The 20093-nt window shown below is 38.5% G+C and overlaps 1 protein-coding gene and 1 long non-coding RNA gene across 2 annotated transcripts in view; one reads left to right on the forward strand and one right to left on the reverse strand.

The window, feature by feature from the left end:
- esyt1b (extended synaptotagmin-like protein 1b) overlaps positions 1 to 13629 on the reverse strand; it is a 160273-nt gene extending 146644 nt beyond the window's left edge. Inside the window, exons 1-2 of the mRNA XM_049479369.1 lie at positions 13198 to 13629; positions 7613 to 7654 (exon numbers count right to left, since the gene is read on the reverse strand). Of these exons, the coding sequence (XP_049335326.1) occupies positions 7613 to 7654; positions 13198 to 13542 (387 nt within the window). The 5' untranslated portion in view covers positions 13543 to 13629. The remainder of the gene's footprint in view (positions 1 to 7612; positions 7655 to 13197) is intronic.
- Positions 1 to 20093, forward strand: part of LOC125802204 (uncharacterized) — a 162184-nt gene that overhangs the window by 77019 nt on the left and 65072 nt on the right. The gene's annotated exons all lie outside the window — the stretch shown is intronic.

The following is a 20093-nucleotide window of genomic DNA, read 5'->3' on the forward strand; positions in this document are numbered from 1 at the left end:
AAATAATTATTTAAATATGTTTCTCAATGAATAGATTAGTCGACTAATCGAAAAAAATAATCGTTAGAATAATCGTTTAAAAAATAATCGTTAGGGACAGCCCTAGTTAATGAACAATAAATAAATAATAAATAACACTGCTTTATTACCAGGCTACTAGCGGTGGTGTGTAGGTGACGCTGCTGGGCTGATGTGATGATAGCAGTGGAGCGCTAAAGTTCAGGAGCAGCTGCTGATTAACTAGTTAATTTAAGGTCGTTGTATTTCTTCAGAAAGGGGGCAGGAGGTGGAGAAATTAATTCATATGGTCCATTCCTTAATTCCTCTGTGATGAGGAGCTGAAATTAGCTCTGATTAGCTTATTGTATTTTTCCGTTCCGCCTTAAATGCTGCAGCCCGCTGCCACCTGTAGCGTTATTTAAGGTGGAACTGGAAAGTTAGCTAGTTAGCTAGCTAACAGTTACTGAAACTAACTACTAGCGATCTTTTTTATGCTTGTTATGAAGCATTCTGCCATAAAACATTGAAACTACACGTTAATCTAATGTAATATAGTGCTTGTTCTGCCATCTTACCGGTGATTCTCAAACACCTACGCTCTGTGTGTGTCTGGAAGATCTCCGTTTGAAAGGACAAGCGCTATCCCCAGGGTTGCCAGGTCCAACAAAAATACCCAGCCCAAAATCAGTCTAAAACCCGCCCCTCAGAATCGATTTTGGGACATTTTAAATCGATTCTGAATCGTAGTAAATGAGAATCAAGATTCTTATGTGAATCGATTTTTTGGCACACCTCTAATGCAAATACTCAGGAATCCATGTAGGACTTTATACATTCACAGGAGAATTTTAGAATCAGTACAGATGGACCTCGCCTGATCAGGTCAAATATTCTTGTATTCGTAAGGACCCTGACTGCAACATTTTGAATGATTTGAGGATTATTTAGTATATATATATGTTTTTTTTTTTTTTTTTTCTTCTAATTTTTCCCATTTTCTCCCCAATTTACACGGCCAATTACCCAACCCACTCATTAGGACTCCCCCTATCACTAGTGATGCCCCAACACACCAGGAGGGTGAAGACTAACACATGCTTCCTCCGATACATGTGAAGTCAGCCACCGCTTCTTTTCGAGCTGCTACTGATGCAGCATTACCGAGTAGCCAGCGAGCTTGGAGGAAAGCACAGCGGCTGGGCTCTGGTACATCAGCTCACAGACGCCCTGTGCTGCAGACATCACCATGGGAGTGATGTGGGGAGAGAGCGCCATCTACCCACCCAGAGGGAGCAGGGCCAATTTTGCTCCCTCTAACGCCGGCAGCTTGAGATTTGAGGATTATTTAGGAAGGAAATGGGAGGAACTGGAACCATCCTGGATCAGAAACACTAAAATAAGAAAGGATTTGTGCTTGTGCATTATGGCTCCTGCAATGCTATCCGTTTGTAGGATCTTTCCTCCAGACAAACACTAGACGTTTACTGACACACATCAGAACAGTTTACACTGTAGCTCTCAAACAGCTGAAGCTCCATTCCTGGCAGCTTCTGTTTGTTTTGTTACTATGTAGACAGTCTGTGGCACAATGACAAAAACACAAGTTCCTGTCTCTGGGGTTTTGAGTTCTTCTCACGTGACTCTCAGTCATGCTGCGGTTAGTTTCTGTTGAAGCTTTGTGATGCATAGGTGAAGATGTGGGGACAGGCTGTAGACGGGAAAAAGATGAAATCTTCAGTGGGAAGATAAGCCTGAATGTTTAGAACTTTACGGGTGGCCACAAGGTCTGTTGATTTTTTTGTAAATCAGCCTGTCGATCAGCCTGTCATTACTACTACTGCTTTCCAGAAAATCGATATCTTCTCCCTCCAGACCTGCTCTCATACATAGTAGCTAACACCCTTTCCTCTATTAATCCTCGGAAATCAATAGATGAGGAAGGTCTGGACCCCTACCTTCTGCGTCTCGCAACCCCAGTTATTTTAGAACATATTACATACATTTTTAATCTTTCTATTTTATCTTGCAGAATTCCCAGTATCTGGAAAACAGTTCATGTTATTCCTCTGCATAAAGGAGGAGATGCGGCAGATCTAAATAACTACAGACCAATCTCAAAACTGTCTTGTTTATCTAAAATGTTAGAATCCCTAGGGAATAACCAGCTCAAGTCTTTTCTTTATGAAAACTCTATCCTGTATAACTATCAATCTGGATTTAGAGAAAGACATAGTACCATGTCTGCAACCACACTGGTTTTAAATTATCTATACATGGCCCTAGACAAGAATAAGTACTGTGCTGCCATTTTTATTGATCTCACTAAAGCTTTTGATACTGTTGATCATGATCTACTATTAGGTTCTTTACATAAGAACTGGTTTTAGCAATAATGCAACCCTCTGGGCCCAGGATTATCTTTCTGGCAGGAAGCAATGTGTGTCTATTGGTAAAAATAAATCAGACCTACAGCCCATAACAAAAGGAGTGCCTCAGGGCTCAATCTTGGGTCCAGTTTTATTTAATATTTTTATCAATGATCTTGCCGCCTCTACCTTAGACTGCAAATTACACATTTATGCAGACGATTCAATCTTATACTGCTCAGCAGATTCTGCACATGCTGCAATAGAAAAACTTCAACGTTCTTTTAACACTCTACAGACTTCTCTATATAAACTCAAGTTGGTTTTAAATGCCAATAAAACCAAATTCATGCTGTTTTCCAGATTTTCAAATATTATTTTAAATTCCGGAACTAATACTACCCTGACAGAATCCACCATTGAACAAGTTAGCAAATATAAATATCTCGGCATCTGGCTCGATGAAAAAACTTTCTTTTAAATCCCGTATTAACAAACTCGCCATTAAGTGCAGACAAAAGCTTGGATTCCTTTATCGGAATAAGTCCTGTTTACCCGTGCGCGCTAGAAAAAGAATAGTGGAGGCAACCATACTAGCAGTGCTGGACTATGGTGATGTAATTTATAAAAAAGCGTCTGCCGGTGCTCTCAAACCACCATTCTGCTTTTAGATTTATTACTGGCGACCCTTACACTACTCACCACTGCACACTATACGATAGAGCTGGTTGGTCCTCACTAGCTGCACGAAGAGAATCTCATTGGCTAATTTCTATCTATAAATCACTCTCTGGCCATTTGCCATCTTATATCTCTTCACTGATCTCACTTAATAACAATACATATCAGACTCACTCCAGTGGCTGGATCACCTGTCAGGTACCAAGAGTTTTTAGTGAACTGGGAAAATCTGCTTTTAGCTACAGAGCATCAGCGAGCTGAAAATCACTACATTTTTATGTCAAATTTGTTTTTTGTTTTTTTATGGTATTTTAGAATTTTCTGTTTTACATATATATTTTTATTAAATGTTGATTAAAAATGCGTACTTTATTTTTTTAATTTTTAATTTATTTATTTTTTACTATTTTATTTCTTATTATTTCTAAATTATCATTTAATGTGTTCAATCCCTTTGATGTTATAAAGGTTCGGCAACATTGTAAAGGGGGGTCACCCTCAATGTTTCTTCCCGAGTGAAAATAAAGTTTGATTGATTTTGACTTCAGTTAGACTATGTATCTGTGTAAAACATTTTAGGAACTGTATTTAGTTGACTGTAGAAGACAAACCAGAATATTATAGTTCTTATGCACAATAATGGAGTATGTTTTGTGGCATGTTTACTACTCTGTTTAATTGTACTTTTTCAAAATGGTAGTGGGTGATTTTGTTTCTGCTTATTTTCCAAAAAAGCAGGGAGATAAACTACAGCATCTACTACAATCAAACCATTCTGCAGAGGAGCTTGAGATCAGTGTAAATTTTGTGATTTTGATTTGGCTTTAGTCTTAGTCTTTTGAGTAAAATGTATAATCGTTTTAGTCACATTTTAGTAATTTAGTTATTATTGGTGCACTATTGAATCTTACGGAAAGTTCTAAGTAGAGCTTCACAATGCAAAAAGAAGAAAAGAGAGAAACAAGTTTAGGCAGGAAATGTACTAAAAACCTCAATTCAACTGAAACAGACTGTTCATCAGCTGATCAAAATTTTAGAACATAGCTCAAAAACCCGAAACAGACATCAAAGTGTCAAAAAACCATTTGGATTGACACGTTAAAGAGTGACATAGGAATGACTTCTCCTGAAAGAAGTCATTTGTCAGCTTTTAAGACATTTATAAAGAGTACAAAACCCAGAAGTCTAGGAGAAGAAGAGGGTGTGCCAGAATATAATATCCTCTAGGCAACTAACTAACATTGCAACCTGCAACCTGAACATCAGGACCATATACCAAGCAGGAAAAATGTCAGTTATTGCAGAAGAGATGAGACGGTACAAGATCTCTGTCCTCGGTCTATGTAAAACCAGATAGAGAAGTCAAACTGAAAAGCAGTGAGTCCATATTATATTCTGGACATCTAGGTGATAACGCACCACATACAGAGGAAGTAGTATTTATGCTGTCCAAAGAAGCACAGAGGTCGATTACTGGCTGGGAGCCAATCAACTCCAAAATTTTTGCACTATTTCAAACCACACAGAAAATAATCGAGCTTTAAGTCATACAAAACTGTGTAACAATCACTGTTCAGTCATTCAATCACTCAGAAATGAGGGCTGCTTTCCATACTGTTTATTCTAAAAACATATTTTAAGATTCATTAATCTTCGATTAAAAAAAATGTTTTACAAAAATATACAGTGGTGTAAAAAAGTGTTTTAGATCATTGAACAAGTCTTGAATTCTTGTGCATGTGTTATCAGCAATGTCAGTTGTAGGCAGACATTTATCCACGCCAGAGACATCATGTGACAAAGTTGATTGGGATTTTGCAAGGGAGGCGTTGAAAACCGTGTCTATGTTCAAGGGCAGAAAATTAGCAAGAATAAGCAAGTTATGATGAATAATGCTTTCCTGACTCATTACAGTATTATATATCCTGTATGTGTGAGTTAAATCATTCACACTGACAACAGTGTAGACTGTGGATTCGCATCTATCTGCAGTTTTTCGCTTCCCTCACTTACTCTTGCATTCAAAACTCTGTCACCAACTGTAATTTGTGAACCCTTCACACTAGACTGACCATGACTAGTAATCTGGACTGCTACACAGTGATGCTGGACCCTCCATGTCTTCAGGGGCTAAACAGGTAAAACCATCAACTATCAACCATAAACTGTCTGGGAACAGCACATAAGGAGTTTTTTTTTTTGGTTAGCTTAGCCCAAAACATATATTCAGTACCAGCCTCCAAGTGACAGCTGTGATGCATTTTGTTTTGTCAGGAGTGTCACCACTGGTCCAGCAATTAAGGCAAAGAACTGCTCAGATTCATGACAAATGGGTGGGAGTAAAAAATACCTAGTAGTTATTGTCTTGTTTGAAATGAGTAAGAACATGTTTGATAACATCAGTGCCAATAATTAGAGATTTATCTATTTTTCGCACTATAAGGCACACCGGATTGTAGGGTGCACTATCTATGAACCTCTATTTTCTGGTCTATACTTATTAGAGCTGGGCGATATGGAAAAAAATCTTATCACGATAAAGTTTTTCATATCAGCCGATATCGATATGCATCACGATCTAAATCAACTCACTTTCTGTTAGATTTAAAGATTTCTTTTTAAGAAAGGGGAGTGGCACTTGGCTGAGCAGAGGCAGTTCAGCGCGCTGCCTGATCGCGTGCTGCGCCTGTTCACAGCGCTACTTAACCGGGAAATAGAAAATAAAGTTTATTGAATCCTATCGTCCGGCTTATCATAGCTATCGCAATATATATTTTCCTCGATAAATATTGCTATCGTTTTATCGCCCAGCACTAATACTCATACACAAGGCACACTAGAATATAAGGCACTTTGTGACACTAGTAAGGAACAGGTGTGTTGCCATGTTTTCCTTCTAGTTCAGCAGGTCTTGTCACTGGGTGGCGAGACCTTCAAAGCTAAGATAAGTAGTAAACAAAACTAATTCTTAAAAATATATATTTTAAAGTGAAACGAGCACTGGATGTTAATCTACACAGATTTCGGAAAACAGTCTATTTGGTTGAGTAAAGCCCTTGCGTTTATTTACAGTAACCTTAGATTTCCACATTTCCACTAAGGCTAGCCGCGGTTAGCGACTAACGTCACCCGACAAAGATACACTGACGAACCCATAGACTGTATATAGCTGGACAGAGCATCGTCTCTTAAAAGTGAAGCCACCACAGGTCAGGCGCCCCCTGCTGTTCGGCTGCAGAAAGCTGTGTAACCCCACCCACCCCCATAGATTTCAATGGCAAAGCAGACAACTATCAATCACGTTTTTTTTCTAATATACTGTAATTCTACCTCCTTTATTTAAATGTAGCAGCTAGTGTGACCTCTGCTTATATTGTCAAATTTTTATATCCCCACATAATTCGGTTTTTAAAACTTTATTCGGCTCTATTCAAAAAAGGTGTGGTTATTGTAAAAGGGCTGCTTATGGGCGGGACCAATAACAGACCGTCAGCACTGCTCCGCCCCGCTCTGCAGTCTGTGACCGCGAGGCAGCCCTCAGGGGCGGGGTTATTCAAATGAGTAGGCGGTCTCTCCACAGTCTTTCTCCCTTCTCTGGTCTCTACTGCGCAGACTCTGGTCTCTGAATCGCCAAAATGGCGGAAGATTTTGGTTTCATTTTCATTGAATGAATGGGAACGGCGACACGGCGTCCATCTTTAAATACAGTCTATGGACGAACCCTGTGTTCCGGTAAGCCAGGGTGATAGCAGCTAGTGCATAATGCAAATGCATAATGATAATATGGTGGATGTGGCTGTTTGTACCCAAGTTTGGGACTGGACCTTTTAAACTATAGTTTAAAATTAATTTATTGTGTGTGTGTGTGTGTGTGTGTGTGTGTGTGTGTGTGTGTGTGTGTGTGTGTATCAATACTCAATGCTATCCAGTGTGGATGTCTGTTAGCTAACATAACAGAATTAGCAGTTAGTGTTCTCCTACAAGTGTGCTAGGCTTCACTGGTGTTGTGTTAGTAAAAATTTGAAAAGGTATAGTAAAGCATAACTGGACTCAAAGAAAGACTGTACCAGCCTTCATGAAGCAGGACACACCTGAGCAAAACACAGCTGACACTCACATGTTCCAATAACTTGTGCTCACAAGAAAAAAGGATGTGTTACACAGAAGAATCTTCTAAACTGTGCATCAGTTCATGATGTAAATACCTGGGAACAAAGCTGAAATGTTTCTGAAATATTTTGTCTCATATTTATCTTTTAATGTAAAAGAATCTGTTTACAACTTAAATGTTTCATTTTTAATTTTAAAAGCTGTAGACACTGATTGTGGTGAAGGTTGTTGTTTGTGCAAAAAAAAACAGAAGAAAAAAAAAGAAAAGACTAACTGCTGAACTTGAGTTTTTTTCTAAATATGCAAGCAGCAGCATGCATGGGTTTTTCTTTACTCTGTGGTGACATGATTGGTTCTTCCCCTCTGTCAAAGTGAGAGGGCTCAAGGTGTAGTGAGTAGTTAGTTATTTTCACCCAATACAACTTGATAACACTAAAAACAATGAGAAAGCCTACCTTATTCAGCCATTCAACCTTCTCTACATCTGGAAAATTGACCTACAGAGAAATAAAGGACAGTTATGTAGCAAAGCTTAATGTAATGTAAACATTTCTAGAAAAATAAGCCTTATGCAAAAGAATGTAGTTCTAATAAACAATCGGCATACTAACACATTTCCAATGAGCAAAATAGTATTAAAACACTCCTGCTTCCAGGGAGCGAATTATGGGGGGGTTGGGGGGACTTTTGTTTTAACATAGAGAAAATTTGTTTTAGGGCAGGGAAACTGTTAAGGTGGAATGGAAATGTGTTATAAGGCAGAAGGGAAATTAGAAACTAAAGGGAACAAGAAACTAAAAGCTTCATACGCTGAAGTAGACCTATAGTGAGGAATTAGTTACTCAGATGAGTAGTTTTACAGTAAACTTTTTTAAAGCAAGACTTATCTTTTTATTAGGTTACTTTGAAAATGATATGCCCCAATCAAGCGCTGTCCACAGCGCATGACATGGAGTTGCATAATCTTGTGGTTGACTTCCTTCCTTAAGCTTCCTTCCACTCTATATAAATTTCCTATTTCACCACCTCGAAAGCAACCCCAGACCATCACTCTGCCTCCACCATGCTTAACAGATGGCACTGGTCTTGTATCTTCTCATTGTTCCTGCACCTCACAAACATTATTCTGCTTGATCCAAAGAACTAGAACTCATTTGTCTACTACACCTTCTTCTACTGTCTAATGTTTTTCTCTTTGATGCTTGAACGTTGATGCTATCACTGTTGTTTTATGGGTTCCATTTAAGCTGTCTGTTGACAACATTTGAGGGTTCCTTGTCTCAAACTGCACACTCCAAGATGTGTGTGTGTGTGTGTGTATATGTGTGTGTGTGTGTGTATCAATACTCAATGCTATCCAGTGTGGATGTCTGTTAGCTAACATAACAGAATTAGCAGTTAGTGTTCTCCTACAAGTGTGCTAGGCTTCACTGGTGTTGTGTTAGTAAAAATTTGAAAAGGTATAGTAAAGCATAACTGGACTCAAAGAAAGACTGTACCAGCCTTCATGAAGCTTTCAGAGGACTGTAACAGGACACACCTGAGCAAAACACAGCTGACACTCACATGTTCCAATACTTGTGCTCACAAGAAAAAAGGATGTGTTACACAGAATAATCTTCTAAACTGTGCATCAGTTCATGATGTAAATACCTGGGAACAAAGCTGAAATGTTTCTGAAATGAAACTGTACTGTATATGGAAAGCATCCTGTATCATTACTGCATCTCTGCTTTTTGAAACAAACCAAACCGAATGAAAATCTGGCAAAAATTGGTAGAGCTGTGATTATTATAGGTGTATTAAACACCTTCCTGTAAATAAATGCACTGGGTGGTTGCCAACGAGGCTGAAGTTAGCTTCTTGTTCGCCAGGGTCTAATTCAGATTTTTCTGTCCACCTTAAAAATTCAAAAAAACAACGATTCGCCAGTAGAGAGCAGGATTGGGCAGTTTGGCATTTCTTCTTCTAGGTCGTCCTCAGACGAGCCTTCCATCGTTTCTTCCAGTCATCCCGATTCCCCATACATCTTTTCAATTCACTGATACTCTGGGGCATTTAAGGACTATATATTTAGAATAAATTGCCTGTTCTGCATATTTCCAGCTGCTCTAACTCCAGATTATCAAAGAGTCTGTTGAATTTAACACCAAATTATGAAAATAGAACTAGTAGACTGTGGATAGCTTAAAGAACTATAAAATATTAGTGTACCATTTTTTATTATCACCCTCTGACATTTCCATTTAAAAAATATTAAAGGAGAATAAATTGCCTGTCCTGCATATTTCCAGTTGTCCTAACTCCAGATTATGAAGAAGTGTGTTGAAGATGACACCAAATTATGAAAATAAAACTAATTTCACTGTGAAAAGCCTAAAGAACAACATATATTACTGTACCATTTTTATTATGACCCTCTGAACTTAATCCTTAAGAAATACTGGATAAGAAAAAATTGCCTGTTCTTCATATCCAGATTATCAAATATTAAATATTACTATTTCACTGTGAATAGTCTAAAGAACAACGTATATTACAGTACCATTTTTTTATTATGACCCTCTGAACTTGGCATTAAAAATTTTTGAAGGAGAATAAATGCCCTGCTCTTCATATTTCTAGTTGCCCTAACTCCAGATTATCAAATAGTCTACCTAAAGAACTAGAAATATTACTGTACCATTATTTATAATGACCCTCAGAACTTGGCATTAAAAAATATTAAAGAATAATACATTTCCTGTTCTTCATATTTCAAGTTGCCCTAATCCAGAGTTGTTGTTGAATTTGACATCAAATTATGAAAATAGAACTATTAGTCTGTGGATAGCCTAAAAAACAAGGACAGTACTGTACCATTTTATGGCCCTCTGAACTTAGCACTTAAGAAATACTGAATCAATTTCAACAGACATATATATAAAATGATCATGTGGAGTAAGAGCAACTAGAAATGTGTAGAACGGGCAATTTATTCTCCTTCAATATTATATTGTATATTTCCAAGTTCAGAGGGTCTTTATAAAAAATGGTTCAGTAATATATGTTGTTCTTTAGGCTATTCACAGTCGTAATAGTTATTTTTATTATTTGGTGTCAAATTCAACAGGATATTTGATCATCTGGAGTTAGGGCAACTGGAAATATGAAGAATAGGCAATTTGTTATTTTTCAGTATGAAGTGTTAGGTTCAGAGGGTCATAATAAAAACATGGTACAGTATTATTTGTTGTACTTTAACATATCCACAGACTATTAGTTCTATTTTCATAATTTGGTTTCACCTTCAACAGACTCTGATAATCTGAAGTTAGGGCAACTATTTAATATTGTATTAAATGCCAAGTTCAGAGGGTCATAATAAAAATATGGTACAGTAATATGCCTTATTCTTGACGCTATTTACAGTGAAATAGTTCTATTTTTATTATGTGTGTCAAATTTAACATACTATTTGATAATCTAGAGTTAAGGCAACTGGAAATGTAAGGAACACGCCATCTCTTTTGGTATTTTTTAATGCCAAGTTCAGTGGATCATAAAAAATGGTACAGTAACATCTCTAGTTCTTTATACTATTCACAGTCTACTTGTCCTATTTTCATAATTTGGTGTCAAATTCAACAGACTCTTTGATAATCTGGAGTTAGGGCAACTGGAATTACCCAGAGCAGTCTATTTATTCTAAATGTATATTTCCAGAATATTTCCTGTTTCTACCCGCCACTACCAAAGTCAGTGCTGAGAAATAATGGAGCCAGAGATTTTGATTCTCGTTTTGCTCAGCCCAATCCGAGTCTCTACTGGCGAATCATTGGTATTTTGACTTTTTAAGGTAGACCGGAAAATTTGAATAAGACACTGGTAAATAAAAAGCTAACTTCAGCCTCGTCGCCAGCTGCTATGCCAGGAGGCAGGCTATGCGGAGTCTATAGGTCTGTCTCAATTCAGGGGCTGCATCCGTCGAAGGACTCATTTGAAGGCCGATTACGTCACAGCCGTGCCACTAGACTGACTCTTTCGAATGCGGCCTACTTTTCCTCGGAAACGAAGGATGCACCGGGTGTATCCTTTGCAGCCTACAGTATCCCAAGATTCATTGCGTGCCGGCTTATTTCAGCACGAAAAGGGCGGAGTCAGCAGAGGAGTCGGCTGTATTATGTAGTTTATAGATATATAAATACTTATAGATATTATAAATATTACTTATATATTATATCATTTATATTGTTTGTGTATATATATATATATATATATATATATATATATATATATATATATATATATATGTAATATTTAGTTTATATATAGTTATATATATAACTATATATATAAACTATATATAGTTTATATTTAGTTTATTTATATATATGTGTGTATGTATTAATGTATTATTTAGTTAATTTTTTAAATAATACTTTATTCTAATTTATTCTCTTTTTTCCAACTTCATTTCAAACGCCCTTTTATTTGTTTATGTTCAGTTCCACCCGTTCACATTTAAAATATATAAGTATTTGCACAGTTAATTAACACAACCTTATATCTGTGTCCCAATTCAGGGGCTGCATCCTTCGAAGGACGCGGTCTATGAAGGTGTGTCCTTCGAAGGATGGGTAGGCTGCAGCGGCTTTACTGAAATGGGACAGTCTACCCTACAGAGTATTTCCTGTTTGAGATTCTACGCGCCACAATCAGAGCTGAGAAATGAGATTTTGATTCTCGCTTTGCTTCAGACCACAAAATACCAAACTAATTAAGTCCATGTTAATTAACTGTGCAGTTACTACAATGTTTTAAATGTGAACGGGTGGAACTGCACATAAACAAATACAAGGGCGTTTGAAATTAAGTTGAAAAAAGAGAATAAATGCATATTTATTACCTTCAAACGTATCAGACTGAAAACTACATTAAACTGTCTGATAAGCACAACCTAAATATGTTCATGGTAAGGCATTATATTATTATTATTATTATGAATATATATCTAGAAACTACATATAATACATAATACAGCTTACTCCTCTGCTGACGCTGCCTATTTATTTGCTGAAATAAGCCGGCGCGCAATGAATCTTGGGATACTGTAGGCTGTGAAGGATGCAGCTGGTGGATTCTTCATTTCCAAATAAAAGTAGGCCGCATTCGTCGGCTGCATTTGAAGGAGTCTTTGAAATAGGACAGCCTAGTCACACCGCTGTGACGTAATCGGCCTTCAAATAAGTCGTTCAAAGGATGCAGGCCCTGAATTGGGACACACTGTATGTATATATGTCTGTCATTATCAGTACAGTGATAGCGGCTCCCAGAGCTGAAAGCTAGTGACATGGGTTGTAAACATTGGTTTTTAATAAGCTTCTTGTGCACTTTTTTTCAGTTATTAATGCCTCGTTTTAAATGTCAGTGCTCTCCGGATTCTACCAAGACGGTGTGGAGCTACGTTGAGCCTGGATACCGGTGTAATAAGCGGTTTATTTGGGCAAAATATGCCCCGAAACGGCCGTTGTACAAAGTGCTGGGCAAAAAGCACTAAATTACTGGATCTCAGAAAGTTGTGGGAGAGCAGTGGTGTACTATTCAACAAAGGTAAGTACTTTTTATCATGTTTTACTACACTAAAAGTCCATTTTACACCAGAGTTCTATTTTAAGTGTTGTTTAATCAACCTGCAAACTTCAGAATTCATCCTTCTGCGTCTGTTACATCATCAATATACCAGCGACCCGTGCCATTAGAAGTCATGCACACCAGTGCCATCACACTGCCTCCACCATATTTTACAGAGGATGATGTGCTTTGTGCTGAGTTAGTTGCAAATTGCTCATAGTGCAGCTGTTTTTAATTAGACCACTTACTTTTCTAGATTTTTCACATCCCAATTTGTGCTGCCATTAAGTTTTGAATAAATCTCACTTTCAGCACAGCACCCAACCTTTTTAGAACTGGGTTTTCTACTGTAATTACACTAAAATGCAACACCAGGGTTAATCCGATATGGTCGACATATTGTTCAACCCTTCTTGTTCGCTCTTACCCAAGTAGGGAGGTCTCGTTTACTTTCAGCCCCTCTTAGAGAGACGCGCCCGTGCTCCTCACACACGGCCTGCATGGCCGCCCTTAGCCGAGCCTCCTTTGCCTCTCGAGTGTGTTTCCATCCCGAGTATACCACGAGCCCGAAGACCACCAAACTCGTGCTCACGCGGTAGTATCCAGCCAGATAGACAGGCAGCAGCGCCGTGAGGCACTTCCCAAAAGTCCACAGAACAGCCATGGGATCCACCCTCCTGCTTCTTTCCACGGAGTCCCCAGGGCTCGGAGCCTCCTCCGCCGCCGGTGCCTCCTCTGAGGAGCTACCCGGCTCGGATAACGTTTCTGCCATCGTGGGTAGAAAGAAAGATGTGTTATAAGGGACCGTGGCTTGACTGGGTCTGTTCCTCTCTGCTTGCGGTGTGTGTGTGTGTGTGTGTGTGTGTGTGTGGAGGATGGGCTGCTCGGCTGTTCTGGGGGAGTGGAACAGCGTCGCAGTGCGGATCTGCTGAGCTGGTGTGGAAGAAGTGACTCAGCCTAGAGAAAATAGGTGGTTCCTCGTTAAGTCTGTAAAATCCGCTCCAGTTTACACTTTTATTCTCGACCACGAAACACACTTTCCTACCTCCAGAGAGTGCTGCTGGGTAGAAAAGCCCTGCACAGCAGTAGCAGTGTTTGGATAAGTCAGTGAGAGAAGAGGATAACGGGCCCACTTTGCTGTACACTGTAGACATCATATTTTCAGTGCATAAGTGACATGAGAGTTGCCAGCTATACTCTAAATGTTACGCAGAAATAGCACACTTTATTAAAACTATTGTCTTTTATGAATTCTGGGAGATGTAATGCATTCCTATCATAAGTGCTCCACAATTTCTGGGGGAAACATTTAAGCTGGCATGACTCAGCAAAATCTAATACACAACGTTTTTTCAAGTTGTGAGTATGCTGTTGTCAACCAAAAAAACACTCTTTTTGCAAGGTTGTATAAGTTAATTAGGTTTGGATTATTGTTTCTTTCTCCTCCATCTCTGAGGAAGTTTTTCTTTGCCTCTGTGTTCACTGGGGGTTCTGTATTTTTTATGATTATTGTTTTGCCTGATTCTTTGTCCTGAGATCACATTTTTGTAAAGCTGTATTGTGGCATCAGTTGTAAAAATGGTATACAAATAAATTTGATTTGGTTCCATTTATGTATTACTGAAAACCTGCCAGGATATGCACCCCGGCCGTCTTATATTGGGTACTGTTTGTTTTGTTGCAGCCATTTGCTAAAATTAAATCAAAAGTTTAGTTTATTTCTCATTGATGTAAACTCAGCACCACATTTTGACATAAAAACAGACGTAGAAATCTTTGCAAATGTATTAAAAAAGAAAAACTAAAATATCACATGGTCATAAGTATTAAGGCACTTTGCTCAGTATTGAGTAGAAGCACTGGTTTGAGCTAGTACAGCCATGAGTCTTCTTGGTAAAGATGCAACAAGTTTTTCACACCTGGATTTTGGGATCCTCTGTCATTCTTCCTTGTAGATTCTCTCCAGTTCTGTCAGGTTGAATGGTGAATGTTGGTAGACAGCCATTTTAATAGATGCTCAATTGGGTTTAGGTCAGGGCTCTGGCTGGGCCAAGGGCGTAGGAGCGAGTTTGATATTGGGGGGACACATTTGCTAATCTAAATCAAAGCCCACCTTATAGTGTCTTATAACAACATTTGTGAAATTACTTTTAATCACAAATAAACCATTTTTTTCTGTACTTCTGTTTATTATTAGTTACATCCAAGTAAAGGTCACTTTACAACCTAAACATGTTACTCCACTTTACATTTACTGTTGTTAAAAAAAATATGCATGCAATGTCTGAACTATATACATACAGACAAATCAACCTCCCTGAAATCAACTTTTGCAACTTGGGATGTCTGTACATATATGAAAAAATAATATAACAAATGTGATTATTATTGTTGTTATTATTATTATTATTATTATTATTATTATTATTATTATTATGTATTGGCATGTCAATTCTGTTATATATTTGTATATTTACATTTATGCAAACTGTTTTTTTTTTTTCGACAAAAAGTACTTATGATGGTGGTCTTTTACGTAAAAGAATGTAACCTTATGTTTTATAGAGATTTTTGCCAGAAGTTAATATAAACGTTAGATAACCCAAACCCTCCTACACTCTAAGAAATATAAGTACAGATTTGTATTTAAAAGAGTACAAAGGCTTGTCGCTGGGGCTGTACCTTATTGCGGTACAAATTAGTACTTCCTCCTGTTAGGAAAGATTTTGTACTTCAGAGGGAACATATTTGACCCTGTAAAGACCAATATTGTACCTTTGAGTACAAGGCTGTACTTATATCGTACCTCTGTTTTTTAGAGTGTAGTCTGTTAGTATCATGAGCTTTTACTAAAGGACCAGATATATTCCATTAGTAAATCTAAGGGGCTACGGGATTTTAACATGTTCTCAAAAATCCATAAAACTCAATAAATGATTGTTTATTAGCTGATCATATGGATCCGGTGAAAAACACACAATTTTAGGGCTCTGATCAGGGTTAAGAAACTGCTTTAAACTACCTACATAAAGTATTGTACTAAATTCTGGCTACTACATCCAGTACATCTAGTTAGGCTAGCTAAAAGAATTTTCCTTCATTATAGTTTCATCCTGCAATCCTAGTCTACAAGTCACAATGACTATTACAAACTGTATTTTATTAAGCTCACAGTGTTTGATCTGTGGGTTTTGATTCGTGTATTTTTAACCAGCTATCAGAAATAAGCTCTGTTACCTTTCTTTTAGAAAAATTGCCGTATATCCAGAAATGTTTTAACGTCAGCTCGCTGCTCCCCGCTGCTAAATAAAAAAAAAACTTTAAAAAATCCTCCCCAGCGAGGCGAGGGGTGGGGTTCCCCACTCTCCTCGCGCTCCGCAAAACCAGCGAGCTGATTGGCTGTTTCTGCTGAGAGGCGGAACTTTCTCCCTGAACCAGCTTTGTGATTGGCGCTAAGAGATTTTTACACAGAATTCTGTCTACTCATTAATAATACAGCTCAGCTGAGAGAAACGATTCGGTCCTGGCGACGGCCCTTTTCTGCGGTATCATTTTTGGGGGGGACAAATCCACCTGTTTCTGATATTGAGTGGGACATGTCCCACCCATCCCCCCCGGTTTCTACGCCAATGGGCTGAGCCAATCAAAAATGGTCACAGAGTTGTTCCAAAGCCACTCCTTTGTTATTTTAGCTGTGTGCTTAGGGTCATTGTCTTGTTGGAAGGTGAACCTTTAGCCCAGTCCGAGGTCCAGAGCACTCTGGACAAACTTTTCTTCCAGGATATCTCTGTACTTGGCTGCATTCATCTTTCCTTCAGTTGCAACCAGTTGTCCTCCATTGAAAAACACCCCCATGGCATGATGGTGCCACCACCATGTTTCACTGTTGGGATTGTATTGGGCAGGTGATGAGCAGTGTCTGGTGTTCTCCACATATACCGCTTAGAATTAACATCAAAAAGTTCAACCTTCATCTAATCAGACCAGAGAATCTTGTTTCTTATAGTCTGGGAGTAATTTGTGTGTTTTTTGGCAAACTGTGCAGGCTCTGTTCATATGTCTTACACCGAGGATAGGCTTTCGTCAGGCCACTCTGCGATAAAACCTTGACTGGTGGAGGGCTGCAGTGATAATTCCGTCTTTTAACTTCTTGGGCAGTTCCTTCGACCTCATGATTCTCATTGGCTCTGACATGCACCATGAGGTGTGAGGTATTATATAGACAGGTCTAATCAGTTTAAATAAACAAAGCTGGACTCTAATGAAGGAGTAGAATAATCTCAAAGAGGATCAGAATAAATGGACACCAAAAGGTCTAAATACTTATGACCATGTGATATTTCAGTTTTTCTTTTTAATAAAGTTGCAAAAATGTCTACATTTCTGTTTTATGATAAGTGTGCTGATGGGGTGCTGAGTTTACATTAATGAGAAATAAACTTTTTTGATTTTAGCAAATGGCTGCAATGAAACAAATGGTAAAACATATAAAGGGGTCTGAATACTTTCTGTACCCACTGTATATCTGGCTACATTAGGGTGACATACATGACATTTGCACTGGTAATACATACTGGTGTCACAATTTGAAAAATGTTCATATTTGGGTTAACAGAAAGAAAATTACAGGGGTGTGCTTTATCAGGCAGTCCAGCTCTTATATCTAGCAACAATAGGTTTACATACAATACACTTGCACAGGTAATACATACTGATGTCACATTTGTATTGCTGAAAACATTTATATTACAAGGTCAGCGTAACTTAGAACAGCATCTTGGGTATTTTAATTTCTAAGTTAAAGTGAGGCCAAAAAGACGGTGTGTGCGTGCGTCATTAATATTGTTGTTGTTGTTATAAAATGGAGAAATGGAGACCTAAATTAATATATGTATATTCATATTTATAAATACTACAATTTAAATATCCGGCAGGCCAGGTAGGTTTAAAAAAGAATATTGAATCTTTTTTGGTATGATATATAATCGGGTAGGGTCCGTTCTCTGCGCATGCGTTGTCTAAATGCTGTAAAGCATTAGGGGAAAATGACGTATATTTCAGGCAGTCGTGAGCCAAGTCAGGTTTCATACCAAACGCACTCGAGATACTCTGGTAGTTGATAAGATAAAGTTTGTTATGTTTATGGCCGATGTGGTCAACTGTACTGCCCAGACTAATAGTAGGACCGAAATAATTAAAATCATTGTTAGATCTGCTGAAAAGTTTCTGGATATCAAAAGTTTGACTTGGGAAGTGATTAGCTCGAGTCTTGCTGGGAGGGTTCAACCTTCGCAGTCTAGTGATGGCCCGTAATGGGAATTTTAATATTACAGTGGAATGCAAGGAGTTTGATTGCTAATGAGGAGCTGTATGGAATTCTGTATAGAGCTGCTGAGGAATCCATACCTGTAAAGAAGTTTTGTGGTAAGAAGGCAGCAGTTCCCTGGTGGACTCCAGAATGCTCTTTAGCAGTCAGATAGCGTAATACTGCCCTCCGGGTGGTGCAAAGAACCTTATTGGCATCTGACCTAATTATTTATAAACAAGCTCAAGCTGTGGTCAGGAAAACTGTAAAATCGGCAAAGAAGGAGTACTGGAGGTCCTTTTGTAGTAATATTGGGACTGACATTCCTGTGACTGAAATTTGGACTATGATAAGGAAAATGAGGGGCACTAGAAAAACTGGGACGATTCCTGTTTTACAGAAGGGAGACTGGATAGCTGTGACTGATGTGGACAAGGCAGAAGTTCTGGCTCAAGCTTTTGTACAGGTTCATGGATCTGCAAATTTAAGTAGTGAGCTGGTGGCCTGTAGGAGTAGAGTCCTTGCACAAAACCCTGAGGTATTAAATAAAAAGTTGTTGTTTGATAGTGTTTTTAGATAGTGATCTTACTTTACTAGAACTCAAACAAGCCATAGCGAGATCTGGCCGAACATCCCCTGGTAAAGATAATATCTGTTATGATATGTTTAAACATCTCAAAGACAAATCTCTTAGTATAATTTTGGACTTTTATAATGAAGTAGTTGGGCAGGGCAGCTTCCGTCAGCTTGGAAACTGGCCATAGTGGTACCAGCAGGAAAGCCAGGAAAGGACTTGTCTGATACAGCTGGTTATAGGCCTAATACTTTAACTTCACATTTAAGTAAGCTTATGGAACGCATGATAACAGAAAGGTTGTCCTACTTTCTCGAGCGTCAGAATACCTTTTCTCCTTATCAGACTGGTTTTTGTAGGGGCAGAATGACGATGGACTCAATCCTAGGTTTAGAAGCAGATATCAGGAGGGTACAGCTTCATAAAGAAGTGGTTGTTGCTGTATTTTTTGATATTGAAAAGGCTTATGATATGCTGTGGCAAGAAGGTCTGCTAATTAAGCTGTCTGTGCTCGGAATCGGAGGGAGGATGTACAACTGGGTAATGGATTTTTTAATGAATAGGTCCATACAGGTCAGGGTGGGTACTTCTTGTTCTAAAGTGTATTCTATTGAAAATGGGACTCCGCAAGGCAGTGTATGTAGCCCTATTTTATTTAACATTATGATCAATGACATCTTTTCTGGGGTTAGTCCTGACGTAGCATCTTTGTATGCAGATGATGGGGCTCTGTGGAAGAGAGGGAGGAATCTATCTTCTGTTAAGCGAAAGATGCAGGAGGCAATTGTTGGGGTTGAACACTGGGCAAATGAATTCAAGTTATCTGTGGCTAAATCCCAGATCATCTATTTTTCTAAGAGATCAAAAAAATGAACTTGGGCTTAAACTGTATGGTCAGACTCTTGAACAGGTGAAGGTAGTCAGGTTTCTTGGTCTGTGGATGGACTCGAAATTGTCCTGGAAGCATCACATTATGAAGATCATAGATAAATGCAAAAATGGATTAAATGTCCTTAAATGCTTGGCAGGAACTGACTGGGGGGCTGACCGTTCCTCTCTCCAGTGCATTTATGATGCTCTAATTAGATCGGTTTTTGACTATGGCTGCATGGCCTATAGATCAGCTGCTGAGTCAAACCTAAAATTACTTGATGTAATACAAGCACAAGCACTGAGATTGTGTTGTGGTGCAGTTAGATCCTCCCCAGTGGCTTCTCTACAGGTTGAAACAGGAGAAATGCCTTTGCATTTTAGAAGACTTGCATTGTCTACAGTATATTGGTCCAACCTGAAGGGGCACATAGAGAGCCATCCAGCTGTGTCTGTTTTACATGATTGCAGTGCTCCTCTTCATGGTTCCTCAAGGAGTTTTGGGTGTCTGAGCAACTCCTTGGATGTTCCCATTGCCTAGTGTTTATTTTTCCCTCCTTAATAAAAAATGGAG

Source organism: Astyanax mexicanus, chromosome 5 (assembly GCF_023375975.1).
Source record: "Astyanax mexicanus isolate ESR-SI-001 chromosome 5, AstMex3_surface, whole genome shotgun sequence".
In the NCBI taxonomy this organism is placed as follows: Eukaryota; Metazoa; Chordata; class Actinopteri; order Characiformes; family Acestrorhamphidae; genus Astyanax; species Astyanax mexicanus.